The sequence below is a fragment of the Pecten maximus genome, chromosome 11, assembly GCF_902652985.1.
Source record: "Pecten maximus chromosome 11, xPecMax1.1, whole genome shotgun sequence".
NCBI classification, from domain to species: Eukaryota; Metazoa; Mollusca; class Bivalvia; order Pectinida; family Pectinidae; genus Pecten; species Pecten maximus.
The window spans coordinates 38758529-38784479 of NC_047025.1; the positions used below are offsets into that span (position 1 = coordinate 38758529).

General features: G+C 39.3%; 1 protein-coding gene across 1 annotated transcript in view; it reads right to left on the reverse strand.

The window, feature by feature from the left end:
• LOC117338592 (L-fucose kinase-like) overlaps window positions 1–25951 on the reverse strand; it is a 95602-nt gene that overhangs the window by 39276 nt on the left and 30375 nt on the right. Inside the window, exons 2-13 of the mRNA XM_033899950.1 lie at window positions 25527–25612; window positions 19292–19443; window positions 16097–16147; window positions 15330–15455; window positions 14477–14549; window positions 10900–10994; window positions 10714–10747; window positions 10011–10087; window positions 7294–7480; window positions 5699–5838; window positions 3415–3579; window positions 2793–2918 (exon numbers count right to left, since the gene is read on the reverse strand). Coding sequence (XP_033755841.1) covers window positions 2793–2918; window positions 3415–3579; window positions 5699–5838; window positions 7294–7480; window positions 10011–10087; window positions 10714–10747; window positions 10900–10994; window positions 14477–14549; window positions 15330–15455; window positions 16097–16147; window positions 19292–19443; window positions 25527–25602 — 1302 coding nt within the window. The 5' untranslated portion in view covers window positions 25603–25612. The remainder of the gene's footprint in view (window positions 1–2792; window positions 2919–3414; window positions 3580–5698; window positions 5839–7293; window positions 7481–10010; window positions 10088–10713; window positions 10748–10899; window positions 10995–14476; window positions 14550–15329; window positions 15456–16096; window positions 16148–19291; window positions 19444–25526; window positions 25613–25951) is intronic.

Consider the following 25951-nt stretch of genomic DNA (forward strand, 5'->3'; position numbering starts at 1 on the left):
CCTCTACTGTTACTGTCATCAGATGTCTGTCAGGGTGGTGGTACCTACCTCTACTGTTACTGACTGTCATCGGATGTCTGTCAGGGTGGTGGTACCTACCTCTACTGTTACTATCATCAGATGTCTGTCAGGGTGGTGGTACCTACCTCTACTGTTACTGTCATCAGATGTCTGTCAGGGTGGTGGTACCTACCTCTACTGTTACTGACTGTCATCAGATGTCTGTCAGGGTGATGGTACCTACCTCTACTGTTACTGTCATCAGATGTCTGTCAGGGTGGTGGTACCTACCTCTACTGTTACTGACTGTCATCAGATGTCTGTCGGGGTGATGGTACCTACCTCTACTGTTACTGTCATCAGATGTCTGTCAGGGTGGTGGTACCTACCTCTACTGTTCCTGACTGTCATCAGATGTCTGTCAGGGTGGTGGTACCTACCTCTACTGTTACTGTCATCAGATGTCTGTCAGGGTGATGGTACCTACCTCTACTGTTACTGACTGTCATCAGATGTCTGTCAGGGTGGTGGTACCTACCTCTACTGTTCCTGACTGTCATCAGATGTCTGTCAGAGTGGTGGTACCTACCTCTACTGTTCCTGACTGTCATCAGATGTCTGTCAGGGTGGTGGTACCTACCTCTACTGTTACTGTCATCAGATGTCTGTCAGGGTGGTGGTACCTACCTCTACTGTTACTGACTGTCATCAGATGTCTGTCAGGGTGATGGTACCTACCTCTACTGTTACTGTCATCAGATGTCTGTCAGGGTGGTGGTACCTACCTCTACTGTTACTGACTGTCATCAGATGTCTGTCAGGGTGGTGGTACCTACCTCTACTGTTACTGTCATCAGATGTCTGTCAGGGTGATGGTACCTACCTCTACTGTTACTGTCATCAGATGTCTGTCAGGGTGGTGGTACCTACCTCTACTGTTACTGACTGTCATCAGATGTCTGTCAGGGTGATGGTACCTACCTCTACTGTTACTGTCATCAGATGTCTGTCAGGGTGGTGGTACCTACCTCTACTGTTACTGACTGTCATCAGATGTCTGTCAGGGTGGTGGTACCTACCTCTACTGTTCCTGACTGTCATCAGATGTCTGTCAGGGTGGTGGTACCTACCTCTACTGTTCCTGACTGTCATCAGATGTCTGTCAGGGTGGTGGTACCTACCTCTACTGTTACTGACTGTCATCAGATGTCTGTCAGGGTGGTGGTACCTACCTCTACTGTTACTGACTGTCATCAGATGTCTGTCAGGGTGGTGGTACCTACCTCTACTGTTACTGTCATCAGATGTCTGTCAGGGTGGTGGTACCTACCTCTACTGTTACTGACTGTCATCAGATGTCTGTCAGGGTGGTGGTACCTACCTCTACTGTTACTGACTGTCATCAGATGTCTGTCAGGGTGGTGGTACCTACCTCTACTGTTACTGTCATCAGATGTCTGTCAGGGTGGTGGTACCTACCTCTACTGTTACTGACTGTCATCAGATGTCTGTCAGGGTGGTGGTACCTACCTCTACTGTTACTGTCATCAGATGTCTGTCAGGGTGATGGTACCTACCTCTACTGTTACTGTCATCAGATGTCTGTCAGGGTGATGGTACCTACCTCTACTGTTACTGACTGTCATCAGATGTCTGTCAGGGTGGTGGTACCTACCTCTACTGTTACTGTCATCAGATGTCTGTCAGGGTGATGGTACCTACCTCTACTGTTACTGTCATCAGATGTCTGTCAGGGTGGTGGTACCTACCTCTACTGTTACTGTCATCAGATGTCTGTCAGGGTGGTGGTACCTACCTCTACTGTTACTGTCATCAGATGTCTGTCAGGGTGGTGGTACCTACCTCTACTGTTACTGACTGTCATCAGATGTCTGTCAGGGTGGTGGTACCTACCTCTACTGTTACTGTCATCAGATGTCTGTCAGGGTGGTGGTACCTACCTCTACTGTTACTGTCATCAGATGTCTGTCAGGGTGGTGGTACCTACCTCTACTGTTACTGTCATCAGATGTCTGTCAGGGTGGTGGTACCTACCTCTACTGTTACTGTCTGTCATCAGATGTCTGTCAGGGTGATGGTACCTACCTCTACTGTTACTGACTGTCATCAGATGTCTGTCAGGGTGAGGGTACCTACCTCTACTGTTACTGTCATCAGATGTCTGTCAGGGTGGTGGTACCTACCTCTACTGTTACTGTCATCAGATGTCTGTCAGGGTGGTGGTACCTACCTCTACTGTTACTGTCATCAGATGTCTGTCAGGGTGATGGTACCTACCTCTACTGTTACTGTCATCAGATGTCTGTCAGGGTGATGGTACCTACCTCTACTGTTCCTGACTGTCATCAGATGTCTGTCAGGGTGGTGGTACCTACCTCTACTGTTACTGACTGTCATCAGATGTCTGTCAGGGTGGTGGTACCTACCTCTACTGTTACTGACTGTCATCAGATGTCTGTCAGGGTGGTGATACCTACCTCTACTGTTACTGTCATCAGATGTCTGTCAGGGTGGTGGTACCTACCTCTACTGTTACTGACTGTCATCAGATGTCTGTCAGGGTGGTGGTACCTACCTCTACTGTTACTGACTGTCATCAGATGTCTGTCAGGGTGGTGGTACCTACCTCTACTGTTACTGTCATCAGATGTCTGTCAGGGTGGTGGTACCTACCTCTACTGTTACTGACTGTCATCAGATGTCTGTCAGGGTGGTGGTACCTACCTCTACTGTTCCTGTCATCAGATGTCTGTCAGGGTGGTGGTACCTACCTCTACTCTATCAAACTTTCCATGTGTAGTGAGGACGTTCACAGTTTTTTCTAGTGTACTAAGATATATTCTGAAGCACTGAACTACTGTGTAGTCTCCAATCTTGACAGTCTTCTTCAGGTCAGTCTGTAATTAGTACAGAGGAATTAATGTATTGATATATATCTGTGTAGAGGCAGAATTCACATTATATATACTTGTATCTGTATACCGAGGAATTAATTAATGTATTGATATATATCTGTGTAGAGGCAGAATTCACATTGTATATACTTGTATCTGTATACCGAGGAATTAATTAATGTATTGATATATATCTGTGTAGAGGCAGAATTCATATTGTATATACTTGTATCTGTATACCGGTACAATGTTTATAAAGACTGCAAGCAGGGTTACATCCAAATACAAAGTCAAATTTATATTGATGCCTATACATATATATATATATAGGAGACTATAGATTGTCTGTATTTGTAAAGATACCCTTTTCTACATTACATAAATCACAGTATCAAACATTATCTTACAGTTAATAAAACAAAACAAAATGACACAAATTCAGTAAGACTGAACATTAATTCTTTGTATCTAACCAATGTCAGACCTAACAGACACTGACCTTTAGCTGGGCATCAACACATAGTCCCGTTGCCAGGCAACCACGTCCTATCTCCATACGTCCTCCTAGCTGACAGTCCGTAATGATAGACTTGGAACAGACTACAACTTTGTCACTGAGGATGCTATTGATGAGGATGGCATCATCTTCTACTTTACTCTTGTCCTACAAATAAACAACACATCTGTGATAAACTTTACTCTTGTCCTACAAATAAACAACATATCTGTAATAAACTTTACTCTTGTCCTACAAATAAACAACACATCTGTAATAAACTTTACTCTTTTCCTCTAAATAAACAACACATCTGTAATAAACTTTACTCTTGTCCTACAAATAAACAACACATCTGTAATGAACTTTACTCTTGTCCTACAAATAAACAACACATCTGTAATGAACTTTACTCTTGTCCTACAAATAAACAACACATCTGTAATGAACTTTACTCTTGTCCTACAAATAAACAACACATCTGTAATGAACTTTACTCTTGTCCTACAAATAAACAACACATCTGTAATAAACTTTACTCTTGTCCTACAAATAAACAACACATCTGTAATGAACTTTATTCTTGTCCTACATATAAACAACACATCTGTAATAAACTTTACTCTTGTCCTACAAATAAACAACACATTTGTACTGAACTATTATTGTAAACATATAACATGTGTTTCATGTGACTGTTTTAGATTTGACTACAGTTGTATGATGGTTTATAAATCCTTCAATTCAGATTGAAAAGAGGACACAATAATACATACCTGTAGTAGTCAATGGTTACCATACAGGGACAGAGGACACAATAATACATACCTGTAGTAGTCAATGGTTACCATACAGGGACAGAGGACACAATAATACATACCTGTAGTAGTCAATGGTTACCATACAGGGACTAACGACACAATAATACATAACTGTAGTAGTCAATGGTTACCATACAGGGACAGAGGACACAATAATACATACCTGTAGTAGTCAATGGTTACCATACAGGGACAGAGGACACAATAATACATACCTGTAGTAGTCAATGGTTACCATACAGGGACTAACAACACAATAATACATACCTGTAGTAGTCAATGGTTACCATACAGGGACAGAGGACACAATAATACATACCTGTAGTAGTCAATGGTTACCATACAGGGACTAACGACACAATAATACATACCTGTAGTAGTCAATGGTTACCATACAGGGACTAATGACACAATAATACATACCCGTAGTAGTCAATGGTTACCATACAGGGACAGAGGACACAATAATACATACCTGTAGTGGTCAATGGTTACCATACAGGGACAGAGGACACAATAATACATACATGTAGTAGTCAATGGTTACCATACAGGGACAGAGGACACAATAATACATACCTGTAGTAGTCAATGGTTACCATACAGGGACAGAGGACACAATAATACATACCTGTAGTAGTCAATGGTTACCATACAGGGACTAACAACACAATAATACATACCTGTAGTAGTCAATGGTTACCATACAGGGACTAACGACACAATAATACATACCTGTAGTAGTCAATGGTTACCATACAGGGACTAACAACACAATAATACATACCTGTAGTGGTCAATGGTTACCATACAGGGACAGAGGACACAATAATACATACCTGTAGTAGTCAATGGTTACCATACAGGGACTAACGACACAATAATACATAACTGTAGTAGTCAATGGTTACCATACAGGGACAGAGGACACAATAATACATACCTGTAGTAGTCAATGGTTACCATACAGGGACTAACGACACAATAATACATACCTGTAGTAGTCAATTGTTACCATACAGGGACTAACGACACAATAATACATACCTGTAGTAGTCAATGGTTACCATACAGGGACAGAGGACACAACGATACATACCTGTAGTAGTCAATGGTTACCATACAGGGACAGAGGACACAATAATACATACATGTAGTAGTCAATGGTTACCATACAGGGACAGAGGACACAATGATACATACCTGTAGTGGTCAATGACTGACCATACAGGGACTAAGGACACAATAATACATACCTGTACTAGTGAATGGTTACCATACATGGACTGAGGACACAATGATACATACCTGTAGTGGTCAATGACTGACCATACAGGGACTAAGGACACAATAATACATACCTGTACTAGTGAATGGTTACCATACATGGACTGAGGACACAATGATACATACCTGTAGTGGTCAATGACTGACCATACAGGGACTAACGGCACAATAATACATACCTGTACTAGTGAATGGTTGACACCTTGCCAGGTAATCTCTGATTTGTGGAAGTTATTTTTGTAGGGACAATCAAGCAAGATGGCTTCATGGTCTAAAGGACAGCTTACAAGATAATGGAACTCTCCTTTCTCCACCATACCTAGATTGAGAAAACTTAGGTATACAGTTAAACCTGCCTTATTAGTGACCGCCTGAATTAAACGACTTCCTCTTATATGTGACCAAACTTTTCCTTCCAATTATTCACTACTCACTAACAAGGTCATTCATTTAAACAAACTTGGTAGCCCTTCACCCTAGCATGCTGCAGACCCTGGACCAATTGGTTATTGAGAAGAAGCAATTTATAGACTTTAGCCTATTCGACCCCTGTGACCTTGAATGTAGGTTAAGGTCATCCATTTGATAGCCCTTCACCCAGCATACTACAGACCTAATAGCAAGTCCCTGGGCCTCTTATTGAGAGGAAGTTTTTTTTAATATTTTAGCCTATTTAACCCCTGTGACCTTGAATGTATGTAAACTTCATTCAATTGTACAAATTAGGTAGCCCTTCACCTCGGCATGCTACAGACCCAATATCAACTCCCTGAGACTCTTGGTTATTGAGAAGTTGTTTAAAATATTTTAGCATATTTAATCCCAGTGACCTTGAATAAAGGTCAAGGTCATCCATTTGATAATTTGGTAGTCCTTTGTCCCAGCATGCTACATGCCTAATATTAGGTCCCTGGTCCTCTTGGTTATTGAAAAGTAGTTGTTTAAATGGACAAGTGGCCCATGGACCTTAAAAGTCACCTGAGTTTTGATATATTTTAGCATATTTGACCCCTGTGACCTTAAATTAAGATCAATGTCAATCTCTTGAACCATCTTTATAGCCCTTTACCCCAGAACAGTACAAACGTAATGTCAGGTATCTGGGCCTATTGCAATTGGTTATCTAGATGAAGTCATTTAACGATTTAGCATATTTGACTTCTATGACCTTGAATGAAGGTCATGGTCATCCATTTGAACAAACTTGGTAGCCCTTCATCCCAGCATGCTACAAACCAAATATCAGGTCACTGGGCCTCTTGGTTATCAAGAAGAAGTTGTTTAAAGATTTTAGCATATTTGACTCCTGTGACCTTGAATGAAAGTCAAGCATGCTACGGAACCGATATCAAGACTTGTTGGTAACTGAGAAGTTGAAAATGTAAATTGTTTACGACGCACAACGCACAATGGATGATGAACAACGCCACACAATACGTGATCACTTCGTCTAAGGTGACCTAAAAAGTTGACGCCGGACAGACGGCCATCCGTCCAAGGCATAAGCTCACATGCCCTTAGGGCAGGTGAGCTAATAATACTAGTAATCTGATCCTGGACACCACCTGTTATATGTGACCTTTTTTTTGTATACATGTACATGACTGTATGATTATGTCATTCTCATTAAACAGACATGAATTCAAAATATCTTTTAGGTTAATTCAATTATTACAGATTTTTTCAAGCTATATACTATCAACTCTCATCTTTAATTGTTGTGATAATTCTCCATGTTGTTTTAACATAGTCATAAGTATAGAAAGCAACCTACATGCCCATATTTTGAAGTTGTGTAGATTCTGCCACAGTATATGTCTGGCTGACCTCATTGTCTTCATCATACTGTCTGACCCTGCCACAAGGGCTTGACCCTTGACCCCACTTCGACCTCCAGATACAAATTCCTTCTCATTCACATCACTTGTCATTGGTAACATGACATCAAAGAACAGAGACAGCTAAAACATTAAAACGTGGCATTAAAGAAGAGAGACAGCTAAAACATAAAAACATGACATCAATGAACATAGACAGTTAAAACAGTAAAACATGACATCAAGAACAGAGACAGTTAAAACATTAAAACGTGACATTAAAGAAGAGAGACAGTTAAAACATTAAAACATGACATCAAAGAACAGACAGTAAAAACATTAAAACATGACATCAAAGAACATAGACAGCTAAAACATTAAAACATGACATCAAAGAACATAGACAGTAAAAACATTAAAACATGACATTAAAAAACAGAGACAGCTAAAACATTAAAACATGACATCAAAGAAGAGAGACAGTTAAAACATTAAAACATGACATCAAAGAACATAGACAGCTAAAACAGTAAAACATGACATCAAAGAACAGAGACAGCTAAAACATTAGAAGATGACATTAAAGAACAGAGACAGCTAAAACATTAAAACATGACATCAAAGAACAGAGACAGCTGAAACATTAAAACATGACATCAAAGAAGAGAAACAGTTAAAACATTAGAAGATGACATTAAAGAACAGAGACAGCTAAAACATTAAAACATGACATCAAAGAACAGAGACAGCTGAAACATTAAAACATGACATCAAAGAAGAGAGACAGCTAAAACATTAAAACATGACATCAAAGAACATAGACAGCTGAAACATTAAAACATTACATCAAAGAACAGAGACAGTTAAAACATTAGAAGATGACATTAAAGAACAGAGACAGCTAAAACATTAAAACATGACATCAAAGAACAGAGACAGCTGAAACATTAAAACATGACATCAAAGAAGAGAGACAGCTAAAACATTAAAACATGACATCAAAGAACAGAGACAGCTGAAACATTAAAACATTACATCAAAGAACAGAGACAGTTAAAACATTAGAAGATGACATTAAAGAACAGAGACAGCTAAAACAGTAAAACATGAAATCAAAGAACAGAGACAGCTAAAACATTAAAACATGACATCAAAGAACAGAGACAGCTAAAACATTAGAAGATGACATCAAAGAACAGAGACAGCTTAAATATCAAAACATGACATTAAAGAACAGAGACAGTTAAAACATTAAATCATGACATCAAAGAACAGAGACAGCTAAAACATTAGAAGATGACATCAAAGAACAGAGACAGCTTAAATATCAAAACATGACATCAAAGAACAGAGACAGTTAAAACATTAAAACATGACATCAAAGAACAGAGACAGCTAAAACATTAGAAGATGACATTAAAGAACAGAGACAGTTAAAACATTAAATCATGACATCAAAGAACAGAGACAGCTAAAACATTAGAAGATGACATTAAAGAACAGAGACAGCTAAAACATTAAAACATGACATCAAAGAACAGAGACAGCTTAAATATCAAAACATGACATCAAAGAACAGAGACAGTTAAAACATTAAAACATGACATCAAAGAACAGACAGCTAAAACATTAAAACATGACATCAAAGAACAGAGACAGCTGAAACATTAAAACATGACATCAAAGAAGAGAGGCAGCTAAAACATTAAAACATGACATCAAAGAAGAGAGACAGTTAAAACATTAAAACATGACATCAAAGAATCTTGTCTGACATGAAAACAGGTATGAAACTTCAACAGGCCTCAGCAGTGTACAAAATGTGCTACACAGAAAATTGAAGTAAAAGTTTCTTATTTCAGAAGATGGATTTCAACTGGAACAACGGGGCTAGTCAAAACCTCGCTTGTTAATCCATCATGATTCCCACTCCAACAGAAACTAAGGACCGAAACACTTGGCACATAACTTTTATAAACTAAGGACCGAAACACTTGACACATAACTTTTATAAACTAAGGACCGAAACACTTGACACATAACTTTTATAAACCAAGGACCGAAACACTTGGCACATAACTTTTATAAACCAAGGACCGAAACACTTGGCACATAACTTTTATAAACTAAGGACCGAAACACTTGACACATAACTTTTATAAACTAAGGACCGAAACACTTGGCACATAACTTTTATAAACAAAGGACCGAAACACTTGACACATAACTTTTATAAACCAAGGACCGAAACACTTGGCACATAACTTTTATAAACTAAGGACCGAAACACTTGGCACATAACTTTTATAAACCAAGGACCGAAACACTTGGCACATAACTTTTATAAACCAATCAAAAACATTAGACACAGGAACAGTACTTCAGATACATCAGTGAAGTTTCATATCTGGACAGAACTCTGTATACAATCAGACTTAATGTGGCATAATAACAATTTATACATATAATTTGGATAAACATTGGAAAATACCAACTGCAAAAAATATTCTTATAATGAAAGAATCAAATAACACATTATATAATCATCTAAAATGTTTAATGATTGAGCTGACTGTCCAAGGTTTGTATGTAATATTCAATTTCTGTAGAAACAAAATGCCTGTATCTAATGTTTTAGAAACTTTGGGTATATACACAACTGTATAGTATATACCTGTATAGGGGGCTGACCACTGTCCACTCCCATGTATGTACAAGCATCCAGTAATAGGAGTATATCAGTCACTATCACTGTAAATAGGAGTATATCAGTCACATATCACAGTAAATAGGAGTATATCAGTCACATATCACAGTAAATAGGAGTATATCAGTCACATATCCCTATAAATAGGAGTATATCAGTCACATATCCCTATAAATAGGAGTATATCAGTCACATATCCCTATAAATAGGAGTATATCAGTCACATATCCCTATAAATAGGAGTATATCAGTCACATATCACTGTAAATAGGAGTATATCAGTCACATATCCCTATAAATAGGAGTATATCAGTCACATATTACTGTAAATAGGAGGATATCAGTCACATATCCCTGTAAATAGGAGTATATCAGTCACATATCCCTGTAAATAGGAGTACATCAGTCACATATCCCTGTAAATAGGAGTATATCAGTCACATATCCCTGTAAATAGGAGTATATCAGTCACATATCCCTGTAAATAGGAGTATATCAGTCACATATCCCTGTAAATAGGAGTATATCAGTCACATATTACTGTAAATAGGAGTATATCAGTCAAATATCCCTGTAAATAGGAGTATATCAGTCACATATCCCTGTAAATAGGAGTATATCAGTCACATATCCCTGTAAATAGGAGTACATCATCAGTAAAAAGACTGACTGTTACAGAAATAGGAGTATAGAGTCACATATCCCTGTAAATAGGAGTACATCAGTCACATATCCCTATCAATAGGAGTACATCAGTCACATATCATGGTAAATAGGAGTACATCATCAGTAAAATGACTGACTGTTACAGAAATAGGACAGTGCCACTAACAATAGGTATTATATAGATCCTCACCTCTGTGTTGATTTTATAGACGCCATGGTTACGACAGTATTTTGGAGTACTGGGAACAGTGATCACACACACATCTGAGTTTTCCCATGGAATGGCTACAAAAGGAATCAATCAAACCTGAACAGTTGATCTGTACTAATCTTCCTAACAAGAAAATAAATATATCATAAAATATGTTGAAAGAATTCTTACTTTCACTATGATGAACATTTTCAAAACTACAGCCAATTCAATCCCAAAATAATGATAAATTGGGAAAAACATTAAAAAGCATAATTCCCTTTACCATTTATAAGTAACCCCTCACAGGGAACAACTAACACAGGGAACACCTAGCACAGGGGACCCCTCACACAGGGAACCTGTAACACAGGGAACCTGTAACACAGGAAACCCCTCACACAGGGAACCCCTAACACAGGAAACCCCGCACACAGGGAACCCCTAACACAGGAAACCCCTAACACAGGGAACCCCTAACACAGGGAACCATAACACAGGGAACCACTACACAGGGAACCATAACACAGGGAACCCCTCACAGAGGGAACCCCTAACACAGGAAACCCCTCACACAGGGAACCCCTCACACAGGGAACCCCTAACACAGGAAACCCCTCATACAGGGAACCACTACACAGGGAACCATAACACAGGGAATCCCTAACACAGGGAACCCCTAACACAGGGAACCATAACACAGGGAACCCCTAACACAGGGAACCACTACACAGGGGACCCCTAACACAGGGAACCATAACACAGTGAACCCCTCACACAGGGAACCCCTCACACAGGGAACCCTTAACACAGGAAACCCAGCACACAGGGAACCCCTAACACAGGGAACCCTAACACAGGGAACCCCTAACACAGGGAACCATAATACAGGGAACCCCTCACAGGGAACCCCTCACACAGGGAACCATAACACAGGGAACCACTAACACAGGAAAGTTCCCCACAGACAACCCCTAAACAGGGGAACACCTTACACAGGAAAGTTCTACACAGACAACCCCTAACAGGGGAACACCTAACACAGGGAACACCTAACACAGGAAAGTTCCCCACAGACAACCCCTAAACAGAGGAACACCTAACACAGGAAAGTTCCCCACAGACAACCCCTAAACAGGGAAACACCTAACACAGGAAAGTTCCCCACAGACAACCCCTAAACAGGGGAACACCTAACACAGGAAAGTTCCCCACAGACAACCCCTAAACAGGGGAACCCCTAACACAGGAAAGTTCCCCACAGACAACCCCTAAACAGGGGAACAGACAACCCCTAAACAGGGGAACACCTAACACAGGAAAGTTCCCCACAGACAACCCCTAAACAGAGGAACACCTAACACAGGAAAGTTCCCCACAGACAACCCCTAAACAGAGGAACACCTAACACAGGAAAGTTTCCCACAGACAACCCCTAAACAGGGGAACATGACACCTAACACAGGAAAGTTCTACACAGACAACCCCTAAACAGAGGAACACCTAACACAGGAAAGTTTCCCACAGACAACCCCTAAACAGGGGAACATGACACCTAACACAGGAAAGTTCCCCACAGACAACCCCTAAACAGAGGAACACCTAACACAGGAAAGTTCTACACAGACAACCCCTAAACAGAGGAACACCTAACACAGGAAAGTTTCCCACAGACAACCCCTAAACAGGGGAACATGACACCTAACACAGGAAAGTTCCCCACAGACAACCTCTAAACAGTGGAACACCTAACACAGGGAACACCTAACACAGGAAAGTTCTACACAGACAACCCCTAAACAGAGGAACACCTAACACAGGAAAGTTCCCCACAGACAACCCCTAAACAGGGGAACACCTAACACAGGAAAGTTCCCCACAGACAACCCCTAACAGGGGAACACCTAACACAGGAATGTTCTACACAGACAACCCCTAAACAGAGGAACAACTAACACAGGAAAGTTCCCCACAGACAACCCCTAACAGGGGAACACACACCTAATACAGGAAAGTTCTACACAGAAAACCCCTAAACAGGGGAACAGACAACCCCTAAACAGAGGAACACCTAACACAGGAAAGTTCTACACAGACAACCCCTAAACAGGGAAACACCTAACACAGGAAAGTTTCCCACAGACAACCCCTAAACAGGGGAACATGACACCTAACACAGGAAAGTTCTACACAGACAACCCCTAAACAGAGGAACACCTAACACAGGAAAGTTCCCCACAGAGAACCCCTAAACAGAGGAACACCTACCACAGGAAAGTGTCCCACAGACAATCCCTAAACAGAGGAACACCTACCACAGGAAAGTTTCCACAGACAACCCCTAAACAGAGGAACACCTACCACAGGAAAGTTCCCCACAGACAACCCCTAAACAGAGGAACACCTAACACAGGAAAGTTCCCCACAGACAACCCCTAAACAGAGGAACACCTAACACAGGAAAGTTCTACACAGACAACCCCTAAACAGAGGAACACCTACCACAGGAAAGTGTCCCACAGACAACCCCTAAACAGAGGAACACCTTACACAGGGAACACCTAACACAGGAAAGTTCCCCACAGACAACCCCTAAACAGAGGAACACCTAACACAGGAAAGTTCCCCACAGACAACCCCTAAACAGGGGAACACCTAACACAGGAAAGTTCCCCACAGACAACCCCTAAACAGGGGAACACCTACCACAGGAAAGTGTCCCACAGACAACCCCTAAACAGGGGAACATGACACCTAACACAGGAAAGTTCCCCACAGACAACCCCTAAACAGAGGAACACCTAACACAGGAAAGTTCCCCACAGACAACCCCTAAACAGAGAAACACCTACCACAGGAAAGTGTCCCACAGACAACCCCTAAACAGAGGAACACCTTACACAGGGAACACCTAACACAGGAAAGTTCCCCACAGACAACCCCTAAACAGAGGAACACCTAACACAGGAAAGTTCCCCACAGACAACCCCTAAACAGGGGAACACCTAACACAGGACAGTTCCCCACAGACAACCCCTAAACAGAGGAACACCTACCACAGGAAAGTTCCCCACAGACAACCCCTAAACAGGGGAACACCTAACACAGGACAGTTCCCCACAGACAACCCCTAAACAGAGGAACACCTACCACAGGAAAGTGTCCCACAGACAACCCCTAAACAGGGGAACATGACACCTAACACAGGAAAGTTCCCCACAGACAACCCCTAAACAGGGGAAAACCTAACACAGGAAAGTTCTACACAGACAACCCCTAAACACAGGAACACCTACCACAGAAAAGTTCCCCACACACAACCCCTAAACAGGGGAACACCTAACACAGGAAAGTTCCCCACATTTGATCCCCAATATCCTGTCATATTGTGTTTCATTTAAGGAATGTTGCTGACATAACAATGTACTAATTCTGAGGGGTTACTACTGGTGAGTATATATAAACTTTTACTTGATCATAAACTATTACTTGATCATAAACTTTTACTTGATCATAAACTTTTACTTGATCATAAACTTTTACTTTATCATAAGTTTAATACTAGTAGTTTTCATACCTGCATTTTCTGGAATAGATAGTATCATATCAGTACTGCTGACCCAGATCCCAGGTGGAGATTTGATAGCCAGCTGTAACAAACTGACAGATGTAAACACAAACACAACAAGATATTCCACAGGGATCTTGGTTCTTACCATTAAATTATCCATATTAGTAAAAAAAAAAAGAAGACTGATCCTTTCTCTTCTTTTCCCTTCTTTCACTCTTCCTTCAAAACATTTAATAACTTTATATAACACAATATAGCAGGAGCAACCTGCAATTGTCAATATTCAAGATGGCCACATTGGCTTCTGATTGGACCAAAGGGAACTTATATATGAAAGTTGAGAAAGATCCCTTAAGTACTTTCTGAGACACAGCGAAAACAAGTACTTTCTGAGACACAGCGAAAACAAACTTCAAATGTCAAAATTTAAGATGGCCAGCTGTCAGCCATGTTGTTTTCCGATCAGTCCCAAATTCAATATGCAAAACTAGGGACCAAGGGGCTTGCATATGAAATTTTTAGAAAGATCCCTTTAGTGCTTTCTGAGAAATAGTGATAAACTTCAATATTGTCAAAATCCAAGGTGGCTGCCTGTCGGCCATGTTGTTTTCCAATCAGTCCCAAAATGCAATATGCACAACAAGGGACCAAGGGATACTTACATAATATGAAATTTGAGAAAGATCCCTTTAGTATTTTCTAAGAAATAGCGATAACAAGAATTATTTGTGGACAAATGGACAGACAGACGATGAGAGACATTGGACGCAGGGTGATTTGAATAGACCACCATCATCAGAAAATAACAGTACCACTGAGGTTGACAGAGATATCAAACAATAATTAAGACCGATCATACCTTTTCTGTCAGGTTTTTCAGCAACAAGTCCAGCTGACAAGTCATGCCATCATACTCAGGTGAAGTAAGTGAGGCAGGTAAAGTAATGAATGCTCTCCCACATGGCTCATACGGGTAATTACGACCCTACAAGGTAAGAGTCACACACGAAAATAATGTCAACTGCACACTGTATAGCATGTCATCATTAAACCTGTATCCGACAAACTGTATAACCTGTATCCGACAAACTATATAACCTGTGTTATATAAACTGTATAACCTGTATTATATAAACTATATAACCTGTGTTATATAAACTGTATAACCTGTATTATATAAACTATATAACCTGTATTATATAAACTGTATAACCTGTGTTATATAAACTATATAACCTGTATTATATAAACTATATAACCTGTGTTATATAAACTATATAACCTGTATTATATAAACTATATAACCTGTGTTATATAAACTATATAACCTGTATTATATAAACTGTATTACCTGTATTATATAAACTGTTAACCTGTATTATATAAACTGTGTAACCTGTATTATATAAACTATATAACCTGTATTATATAAACTATATAACCTGTATTATATAAACTGTATAACCTGTATTATATAAACTATATGACCTGTATTATATAAACTCTATAACCTGTATTATATAAACCCTGTTATATGTATATACCTCATTCCTGTTTTGTAAATATTGTAACCCGTTATTTTTAAACTGTGTACAACCGATGACCAGATGATCTCATTACACTTACACAGTGGAGGATGAGAACTTTGGATTCCCGTAGAACATCAGGATTTATTATCTGAAAAAAATATAGTATTAATTATCAATTTAAAAGGAATCAATTGATGGAAAAAATACATAGAGGATATCTAACAGTGTCTTCAGTAATACCAAATATATTTCACGAGTGGGGCTAATATTTTGATATTTTTCACGAGTGCGCAGCACGAGTGAAAAATATCAAAATATTAGCCACACGAGTGAAATATATTTGGTATTACTGAAGACACTGTTAGATATTCTGTTTATTACATTTTTTATCAACGAAAAACCTACCCCGTATGCTAACTAGGCCTACAGCGAAAGTTTGCATACGTTTAGAGTACTTCCCCCTGTCCAGGTGCTGACATATATGTCTGGCTTTCTGATTGGTCAATTATTTTGGTATTTTCTAATCATTAATTTGATTGGTCAAATCAGCAAAAGTGATATTTGAAAAATACAGAGAGGCAAGATATCTCAAAAAACAGAATCTTATATCAGGTGCTTGGACCCAGGATGGTCGGATTGTGATACGTAGCAACGACAACCATAAAACTACAGTTACCACGCTAGATGACCTTCAGTTATATCCGGACCCCCCTAACAAACCCAACAGGCCCCGTACACTTAGTGAATATCAGAATGGAGATTCGTTCCTAGATGTCAGCAGGCGTGCTCGCGATTGAGGGAAATCATCTTCTAGGCCTATTTCCAGCAAAGGTACGGACAGTGCTAACTCAGGATAATGTGGTGACATGTGATGTGACCTTGAGATATTATACTGATATAATATATATATAAGATATAAGTATATGCTTATATATTATGTGATGCAGTGTACGATGTAGTTCGTGATAGTAAATCGTGTTCAACAATGTTGTGACTTCAAGGTTGTCTGGTGACCTTGAGGTGAGTATGCTACTCCTGTTGCTCTCAGCATGACTTAATTACTAGTAATGCAGCTTACATATATATGTATCTCTCTAGTGTATACTGTTTGACAATTTAAATTGCCATATCTCCACAAGTTTATAAACATTTTGTTATGCATTATTGTGTACACTTTTTATTGGTATGCTTATGTACACATGTATTGTAATGACCAACATTTATACCAGATACCAAGCGAAATGTCCTATTCTTATTATATCCACTTGTCATATATACATAATCAGTATATCGTATGCTATAGGCATCGGCCTACATATTTACAGTGTATTTAGTTGAAAAAAATACGATCAAGTCTCTACTACAGTATTTACTATATACTTTTATTTATTAAAGTAACACAGTGTTGTTTTGGATGTTCTAAGATTAAAAGTTAGTCTGCTACGTACACATATGTAAGAAATCTCTGATGCCATGTACTGATACACCGTAATGCAATTTTAGTATAAGGGAGATCACTCCTCTGGTCTTATGGATATCTTGACGCATGTCCCACGATCCCTGATTATAACTTACATGTTGTTACTGACTTAACGAGGAAGTATTTATACTTTTTCCCCTTACTATTTTTCTGTTTATTACTTCTTTTTGTATTTTTGTATTTCTAGCATGCTCATGCATATGAAAGGCAATATTGTATCATGAATAAGTGAGGAGTAATGTATCCACAAATCCGGAACAATAATACCGTTTTTCTTATTTATATTATACAAGTGATCTACATCCCCCAGATGTTTTAATTGAACTGTACCTGCTGTCTATTATTTCAAGATTTTGATTTACGTAGAGTACCTCTCTACTTCCATGTGGTGTTTTCTTGTGTCTGACCACGGACATTAATATTGGTGGTATTCTGAATTCCCTGTTCCTAGCAAGCCTTATTGCGGTAACATTGATGTATATAGTTATGTTTGTCTTATCTGTATTGTGTTTATCGTTACAAAATATATGTCTATCGGATATCCCCCAGCAACAACATCTTGCCCCTACGAACAAGAATGTATGCTACTTTAAAAGTTCGTATTTTAGGACGAGCATTAGTTATAATGCAACTGTAGTTTGGTACCCCATGCTGTTTATAGAATGAATAATTTTTGATATTTCACTGGTAAAAATGTAACAAAAATTGTTCTTAATCATCTAAACTATTTGTGATTAGAAAAAACCATTATGTGGCTAATCTGAAGAGATTCCAGCAGGATTATGATTCCTGTAAGATCATCACTTCTGTCTATAACAGGTTTCAGAGGGAATTTAGTGCCCGTCAATGACTGATCTGCCCTCTACTTTTCCCTTCTTTCCTCTTAGCATCTTAATAATTTGATCAAAAGAACAATACATCAACCTGTCAGCTATTTTGTTTTCCTGATTAAAAATTGAATCAGGCACAGCTATGGACCAAGAGGAGCCAACATGTGAAGTTTGAGATATCCCTCCAACACTTCTCAAGGAGGACAGGGATAACAAACTTCAATTGTCAAAATCCAAGAAGCTGCTTTTCGATAATTATATTTTCTTGACCAGACTCAGAATCAAATGGGCCTAGTGACCAAGGAAGAACCTACTTCTGAAGTTGGAGAAAAATTCCCCTAGTACTTCCAAAGAAATAGCAATAAAAAACTTCAAATGTCAAAATCCAAGATGGCTGACTGGTGGCCATTTTGTTTTCTGGATCAGACTCAAAATCATATGTACACAACTAGGGAGGGACCAAGGGGAACCTACATGTGGAGATTAAGAAATATCCCTCAAGTACTTTTCAAAATGGAGCGGTAAAAACTTCAATTTTCAAAATCCAAGAAGGAATATTTTGTTTTCCCCAATAAAACTCAAATTCCAAAATGGCTGCCTGTCTTCCATTTTGTTTTCCTGATCAAAAAACATAATTGAATTGGTACAACTTGGGAGAAATAGACTTTTGTTAGAGAGGTGATTGTTTTAAAGGTAGACTTTTGTTATAGAGCAGTGACCTTTTATAGATAGGTTTTTGTTATATAAGAGGTGGTTTTAGGTCAGATTCAACTACATAAAACATTCGATCTCCTCACCAAATAATGCCCCTTACCAAATTTAGAGAAAATTCACTCAGCTTTTACGAAAAAATTGACAGATGTATGATGAAAGAAACACAAGTTCAATAGTCTGTGAAAACCACAGGATAAAACTTACAGTTAAAATAATGAGATGTTTCGAAGTCACTTTCAAGCTTGACCTCTTGACCCTGTGTACTTACAGAATATCCTCTTTGAGCAGACAGGTACTCTGTGACTGTGAGGATAGCATTGATGGTGGCACCGCCACTACCAACACTCGACTTAGGGTCTTCTACCGTAAGTAACAACACACCTGGATCAATCTGTCCCTTTGCTTGGCGAATCTCTAGTTCTGGAAAACACCAACAGACAATTTTTAGATCATTTAAATTACATATCAAAACACTTGCTGCACTGTATGGTTTATGTACATTGTCTGTGTTACCTGTCTGTATGGTGTATGTTGTGTTACCTGTCTGTATGGTGTATGTATATTGTGTTACCTGTCTGTATGGTGTATGTACATTGTCTGTGTTACCTGTCTGTATGGTGTATGTTGTGTTACCTGTCTGTATGGTGTATGTACATTGTCTGTGTTACCTGTCTGTGTTACCTGTCTGTATGGTGTATGTTGTGTTACCTGTCTGTATGGTGTATGTACATTGTCTGTGTTACCTGTCTGTATAGTGTATGTACATTGTGTGTGTTACCTGTCTGTATAGTGTATGTACATTGTGTGTGTTACCTGTCTGTATGGTGTATGTACATTGTGTGTGTTACCTGTCTGTATGGTGTATGTACATTGTGTTACCTGTCTGTATGGTGTATGTATATTGTGTTACCTGTCTGTATGATGTATGTACATTGTCTGTGTTACCTGTCTGTATGGTGTATGTATATTGTGTTACCTGTCTGTATGGTGTATGTACATTGTGTGTGTTACCTGTCTGTATGGTGTATGTACATTGTGTGTGTTACCTGTCTGTATGGTGTATGTATATTGTGTTACCTCTCTGTATGGTGTATGTATATTGTGTTACCTGTCTGTGTTACCTGTCTGTATGGTGTATGTACATTGTGTGTGTTACCTGTCTGTATGGTGTATGTACATTGTGTGTGTTACCTGTCTGTATGGTGTATGTACATTGTGTGTGTTACCTGTCTGTATGGTGTATGTACATTGTCTGTGTTACCTGTCTGTATGGTGTATGTACATTGTGTTACCTGTCTGTATGGTGTATGTACATTGTCTGTGTTACCTGTCTGTATGGTGTATGTACATTGTGTTACCTGTCTGTATGGTGTATGTACATTGTGTGTGTTACCTGTCTGTATGGTGTATGTACATTGTCTGTGTTACCTGTCTGTATGGTGTATGTACATTGTCTGTGTTACCTGTCTGTATGGTGTATGTTGTGTTACCTGTCTGTATGGTGTATGTACATTGTCTGTGTTACCTGTCTGTGTTACCTGTCTGTATGGTGTATGTTGTGTTACCTGTCTGTATGGTGTATGTACATTGTCTGTGTTACCTGTCTGTATAGTGTATGTACATTGTGTGTGTTACCTGTCTGTATAGTGTATGTACATTGTGTGTGTTACCTGTCTGTATGGTGTATGTACAATGTGTGTGTTACCTGTCTGTATGGTGTATGTACATTGTGTTACCTGTCTGTATGGTGTATGTATATTGTGTTACCTGTCTGTATGATGTATGTACATTGTCTGTGTTACCTGTCTGTATGGTGTATGTATATTGTGTTACCTGTCTGTATGGTGTATGTACATTGTGTGTGTTACCTGTCTGTATGGTGTATGTACATTGTGTGTGTTACCTGTCTGTATGGTGTATGTATATTGTGTTACCTCTCTGTATGGTGTATGTATATTGTGTTACCTGTCTGTGTTACCTGTCTGTATGGTGTATGTACATTGTGTGTGTTACCTGTCTGTATGGTGTATGTACATTGTGTGTGTTACCTGTCTGTATGGTGTATGTACATTGTCTGTGTTACCTGTCTGTATGGTGTATGTACATTGTCTGTGTTACCTGTCTGTATGGTGTATGTACATTGTGTTACCTGTCTGTATGGTGTATGTACATTGTGTTACCTGTCTGTATGGTGTATGTACATTGTGTGTGTTACCTGTCTGTATGGTGTATGTACATTGTCTGTGTTACCTGTCTGTATGGTGTATGTACATTGTGTGTGTTACCTGTCTGTATGGTGTATGTACATTGTGTGTGTTACCTGTCTGTATGGTGTATGTACATTGTGTTACCTGTCTGTATGGTGTATGTACATTGTCTGTGTTACCTGTCTGTATGGTGTATGTACATTGTCTGTGTTACCTGTCTGTATGGTGTATGTACATTGTGTGTGTTACCTGTCTGTATGGTTTATGTACATTGTCTGTGTTACCTGTCTGTATAGTGTATGTATATTGTGTTACCTGTCTGTATGGTGTATGTACATTGTGTTACCTGTCTGTATGGTGTATGTACATTGTCTGTGTTACCTGTCTGTATGGTGTATGTACAGTGTGTGTGTTACCTGTCTGTATGGTGTATGTTGTGTTACCTGTCTGTATGGTGTATGTACATTGTCTGTGTTACCTGTCTGTATGGTGTATGTACATTGTTACCTGTCTGTATGGTGTATGTACATTGTGTGTGTTACCTGTCTGTATGGTATATGTTGTGTTACCTGTCTGTATGGTGTATGTACATTGTCTGTGTTACCTGTCTGTATGGTGTATGTACATTGTTACCTGTCTGTATGGTGTATGTACATTGTGTTACCTGTCTGTATGGTGTATGTACATTGTGTTACCTGTCTGTATGGTATATGTACATTGTCTGTGTTACCTGTCTGTATGGTGTATGTTGTGTTACCTGTCTGTATGGTGTATGTACATTGTGTGGGTTACCTGTCTGTATGGTGTATGTACATTGTGTGGGTTACCTGTCTGTATGGTGTATGTACATTGTGTGGGTTACCTGTCTGTATGGTGTATGTACATTGCGTGGGTTACCTGTCTGTATGGTGTATGTACATTGTGTTACCTGTCTGTATGGTGTATGTACATTGTGTTATCTGTCTGTATGGTGTATGTACATTGTGTTACCTGTCTGTATGGTGTATGTTGTGTTACCTGTCTGTATGGTGTATGTACATTGTGTGGGTTACCTGTCTGTATGGTGTATGTACTTTGTTTGGGTTACCTGTCTGTATGGTGTATGTACATTGTGTGGGTTACCTGTCTGTATGGTGTATGTACATTGTGTGGGTTACCTGTCTGTATGGTGTATGTACATTGTGTGGGTTACCTGTCTGTATGGTGTATGTACATTGTGTTACCTGTCTGTATGGTGTATGTACATTGTGTTACCTGTCTGTATGGTGTATGTACATTGTGTAACCTGTATGTATGGTGTATGTACCGTGTGTGTGTGTTACCTGTCTGTATGGTGTATGTACATTGTGTTACCTGTCTGTATAGTGAATGTACATTGTGTTACCTGTCTGTATGGTGTATGTACATTGTGTTACCTGTCTGTATGGTGTATGTACATTGTGTTACCTGTCTGTATGGTGTATGTTATGTTACCTGTCTGTATGGTGTATGTACATTGTCTGTGTTACCTGTCTGTATGGTGTATGTACATTGTGTTACCTGTCTGTATGGTGTATGTACATTGTGTGTGTTACCTGTCTGTATGGTGTATGTACATTGTCTGTGTTACCTGTCTGTATGGTGTATGTACATTGTCTGTGTTACCTGTCTGTATGGTGTATGTACATTGTCTGTGTTACCTGTCTGTATGGTGTATGTACATTGTGTTACCTGTCTGTATGGTGTATGTACATTGTGTTACCTGTCTGTATGGTGTATGTACATTGTGTTACCTGTCTGTATGGTGTATGTACATTGTGTTACCTGTCTGTATGGTGTATGTACATTGTGTTACCTGTCTGTATGGTGTATGTACATTGTGTTACCTGTCTGTATGGTGTATGTACATTGTGTTACCTGTCTGTATGGTGTATGTACATTGTGTTACCTGTCTGTATGGTGTATGTACATTGTGTTACCTGTCTGTATGGTGTATGTATATTGTCTGTGTTACCTGTCTGTATGGTGTATGTACATTGTGTTACCTGTGTGTATGGTGTATGTACATTGTGTTACCTGTCTGTATGGTGTATGTATATTGTGTTACCTGTCTGTATGGTGTATGTACATTGTCTGTGTTACCTGTCTGTATAGTGTATGTACATTGTGTGTGTTACCTGTCTGTATGGTGTATGTATATTGTGTTACCTGTCTGTATGGTGTATGTTGTGTTACCTGTCTGTATGGTGTATGTACATTGAGTTACCTGTCTGTATGGTGTATGTACATTGTCTGTGTTACCTGTCTGTATGGTGTATGTACATTGTGTTACCTGTCTGTATGGTGTATGTACATTGTCTGTGTTACCTGTCTGTATGGTGTATGTACATTGTCTGTGTTACCTGTCAGTACGGTGTATGTACATTGTGTTACCTGTCTGTATGGTGTATGTACATTGTGTGTGTTACCTGTCTGTATGGTGTATGTACATTGTCTGTGTTACCTGTCTGTATGGTGTATGTATATTGTGTTACCTGTCTGTATGGTGTATGTGCATTGTGTTACCTGTCTGTATGGTGTATGTACATTGTGTGTGTTACCTGTCTGTATGGTGTATGTACATTGTGTTACCTGTCTGTATGGTGTATGTATATTGTCTGTGTTACCTGTCTGTGTTACCTGTCTGTATGGTGTATGTACATTGTGTTACCTGTCTGTATGGTGTATGTATATTGTCTGTGTTACCTGTCTGTGTTACCTGTCTGTATGGTGTATGTACATTGTGTGTGTTACCTGTCTGTATGGTGTATGTTGCGTTACCTGTCTGAATGGTGTATGTACATTGTGTGTGTTACCTGTCTGTATAGTGTATGTACATTGTGTGTGTTACCTGTCTGTATGGTGTATGTACATTGTGTTACCTGTCTGTGTTACCTGTCTGTATGGTGTATGTTGTGTTACCTGTCTGTATGGTGTATGTACATTGTCTGTGTTACCTGTCTGTATGGTGTATGTACATTGTCTGTGTTACCTGTCTGTATGGTGTATGTACATTGTGTTACCTGTCTGTATGGTGTATGTACATTGTGTGGGTTACCTGTCTGTATGGTGTATGTACATTGTGTTACCTGTCTGTATGGTGTATGTACATTGTGTGTGTTACCTGTCTGTATGGTGTATGTACATTGTGTGTGTTACCTGTCTGTATGGTGTATGTACATTGTGTTACCTGTCTGTATGGTGTATGTATATTGTCTGTGTTACCTGTCTGTATGGTGTATGTACATTGTGTTACCTGTCTGTATGGTGTATGTACATTGTCTGTGTTACCTGTCTGTATGGTGTATGTATATTGTGTTACCTGTCTGTATGGTGTATGTACATTGTGTTACCTGTCTGTATGGTGTATGTACATTGTGTGTGTTACCTGTCTGTATGGCGTATGTACATTGTGTTACCTGTCTGTGTTACCTGTCTGTATGGTGTATGTTGTGTTACCTGTCTGTATGGTGTATGTACATTGTCTGTGTTACCTGTCTGTATGGTGTATGTACATTGTCTGTGTTACCTGTCTGTATGGTGTATATACATTGTGTTACCTGTCTGTATGGTGTATGTACATTGTGTGGGTTACCTGTCTGTATGGTGTATGTACATTGTGTTACCTGTCTGTATGGTGTATGTACATTGTGTGTGTTACCTGTCTGTATGGTGTATGTACATTGTGTTACCTGTCTGTATGGTGTATGTACATTGTCCGTGTTACCTGTCTGTATGGTGTATGTACATTGTCTGTGTTACCTGTCTGTATGGTGTATGTATATTGTGTTACCTGTCTGTATGGTGTATGTACATTGTGTTACCTGTCTGTATGGTGTATGTACATTGTGTGTGTTACCTGTCTGTATGGCGTATGTACATTGTGTTACCTGTCTGTATGGTGTATGTACATTGTGTTACCTGTCTGTATGGTGTATGTACATTGTGTGTGTTACCTGTCTGTATGGTGTATGTACATTGTGTTACCTGTCTGTATGGTGTATGTACATTGTGTTACCTGTCTGTATGGTGTATGTACATTGTGTTACCTGTCTGTATGGTGTATGTACATTGTCTGTATTACCTGTATGTATGGTGTATGTACATTGTGTTACCTGTCTGTATGGTGTATGTACATTGTGTTACCTGTCTGTATGGTGTATGTACATTGTCTGTGTTAACTGTCTGTATGGTGTATGTACATTGTGTTACCTGTCTGTATGGTGTATGTACATTGTCTGTATTACCTGTATGTATGGTGTATGTACATTGTGTTACCTGTCTGTATAGTGCCTGCCCATTGTCTGTTTGCACATGTCAGTACAATAGCTGTCCACTTCACCCTGTCAGCCATGTGTCTTCTTCTGAAACAGAAATTCTCAAACTGATAATTTATCTAGCAAGTCATGAAAGGAGAGTTGACAGGAAATAAATATAAGTGACAAATCGTCACAGGTGGAAACTGTCAAACACATGTGACAGATCATCACCAGTAGAAACTGTCAAACACAAGCATCAGACCATCACAGGCAGAAACTGTCAAATACATGTGACAGATCATCACAGGTAGAAACTGTCAAACACATGTGACAGATCATCACCAGTAGAAACTGTCAAACACATGTGACAGATCATCACCAGTAGAAACTGTCAAATACATGTGACAGATTATCACAGGTAGAAACTGTCAAACACAAGCATCA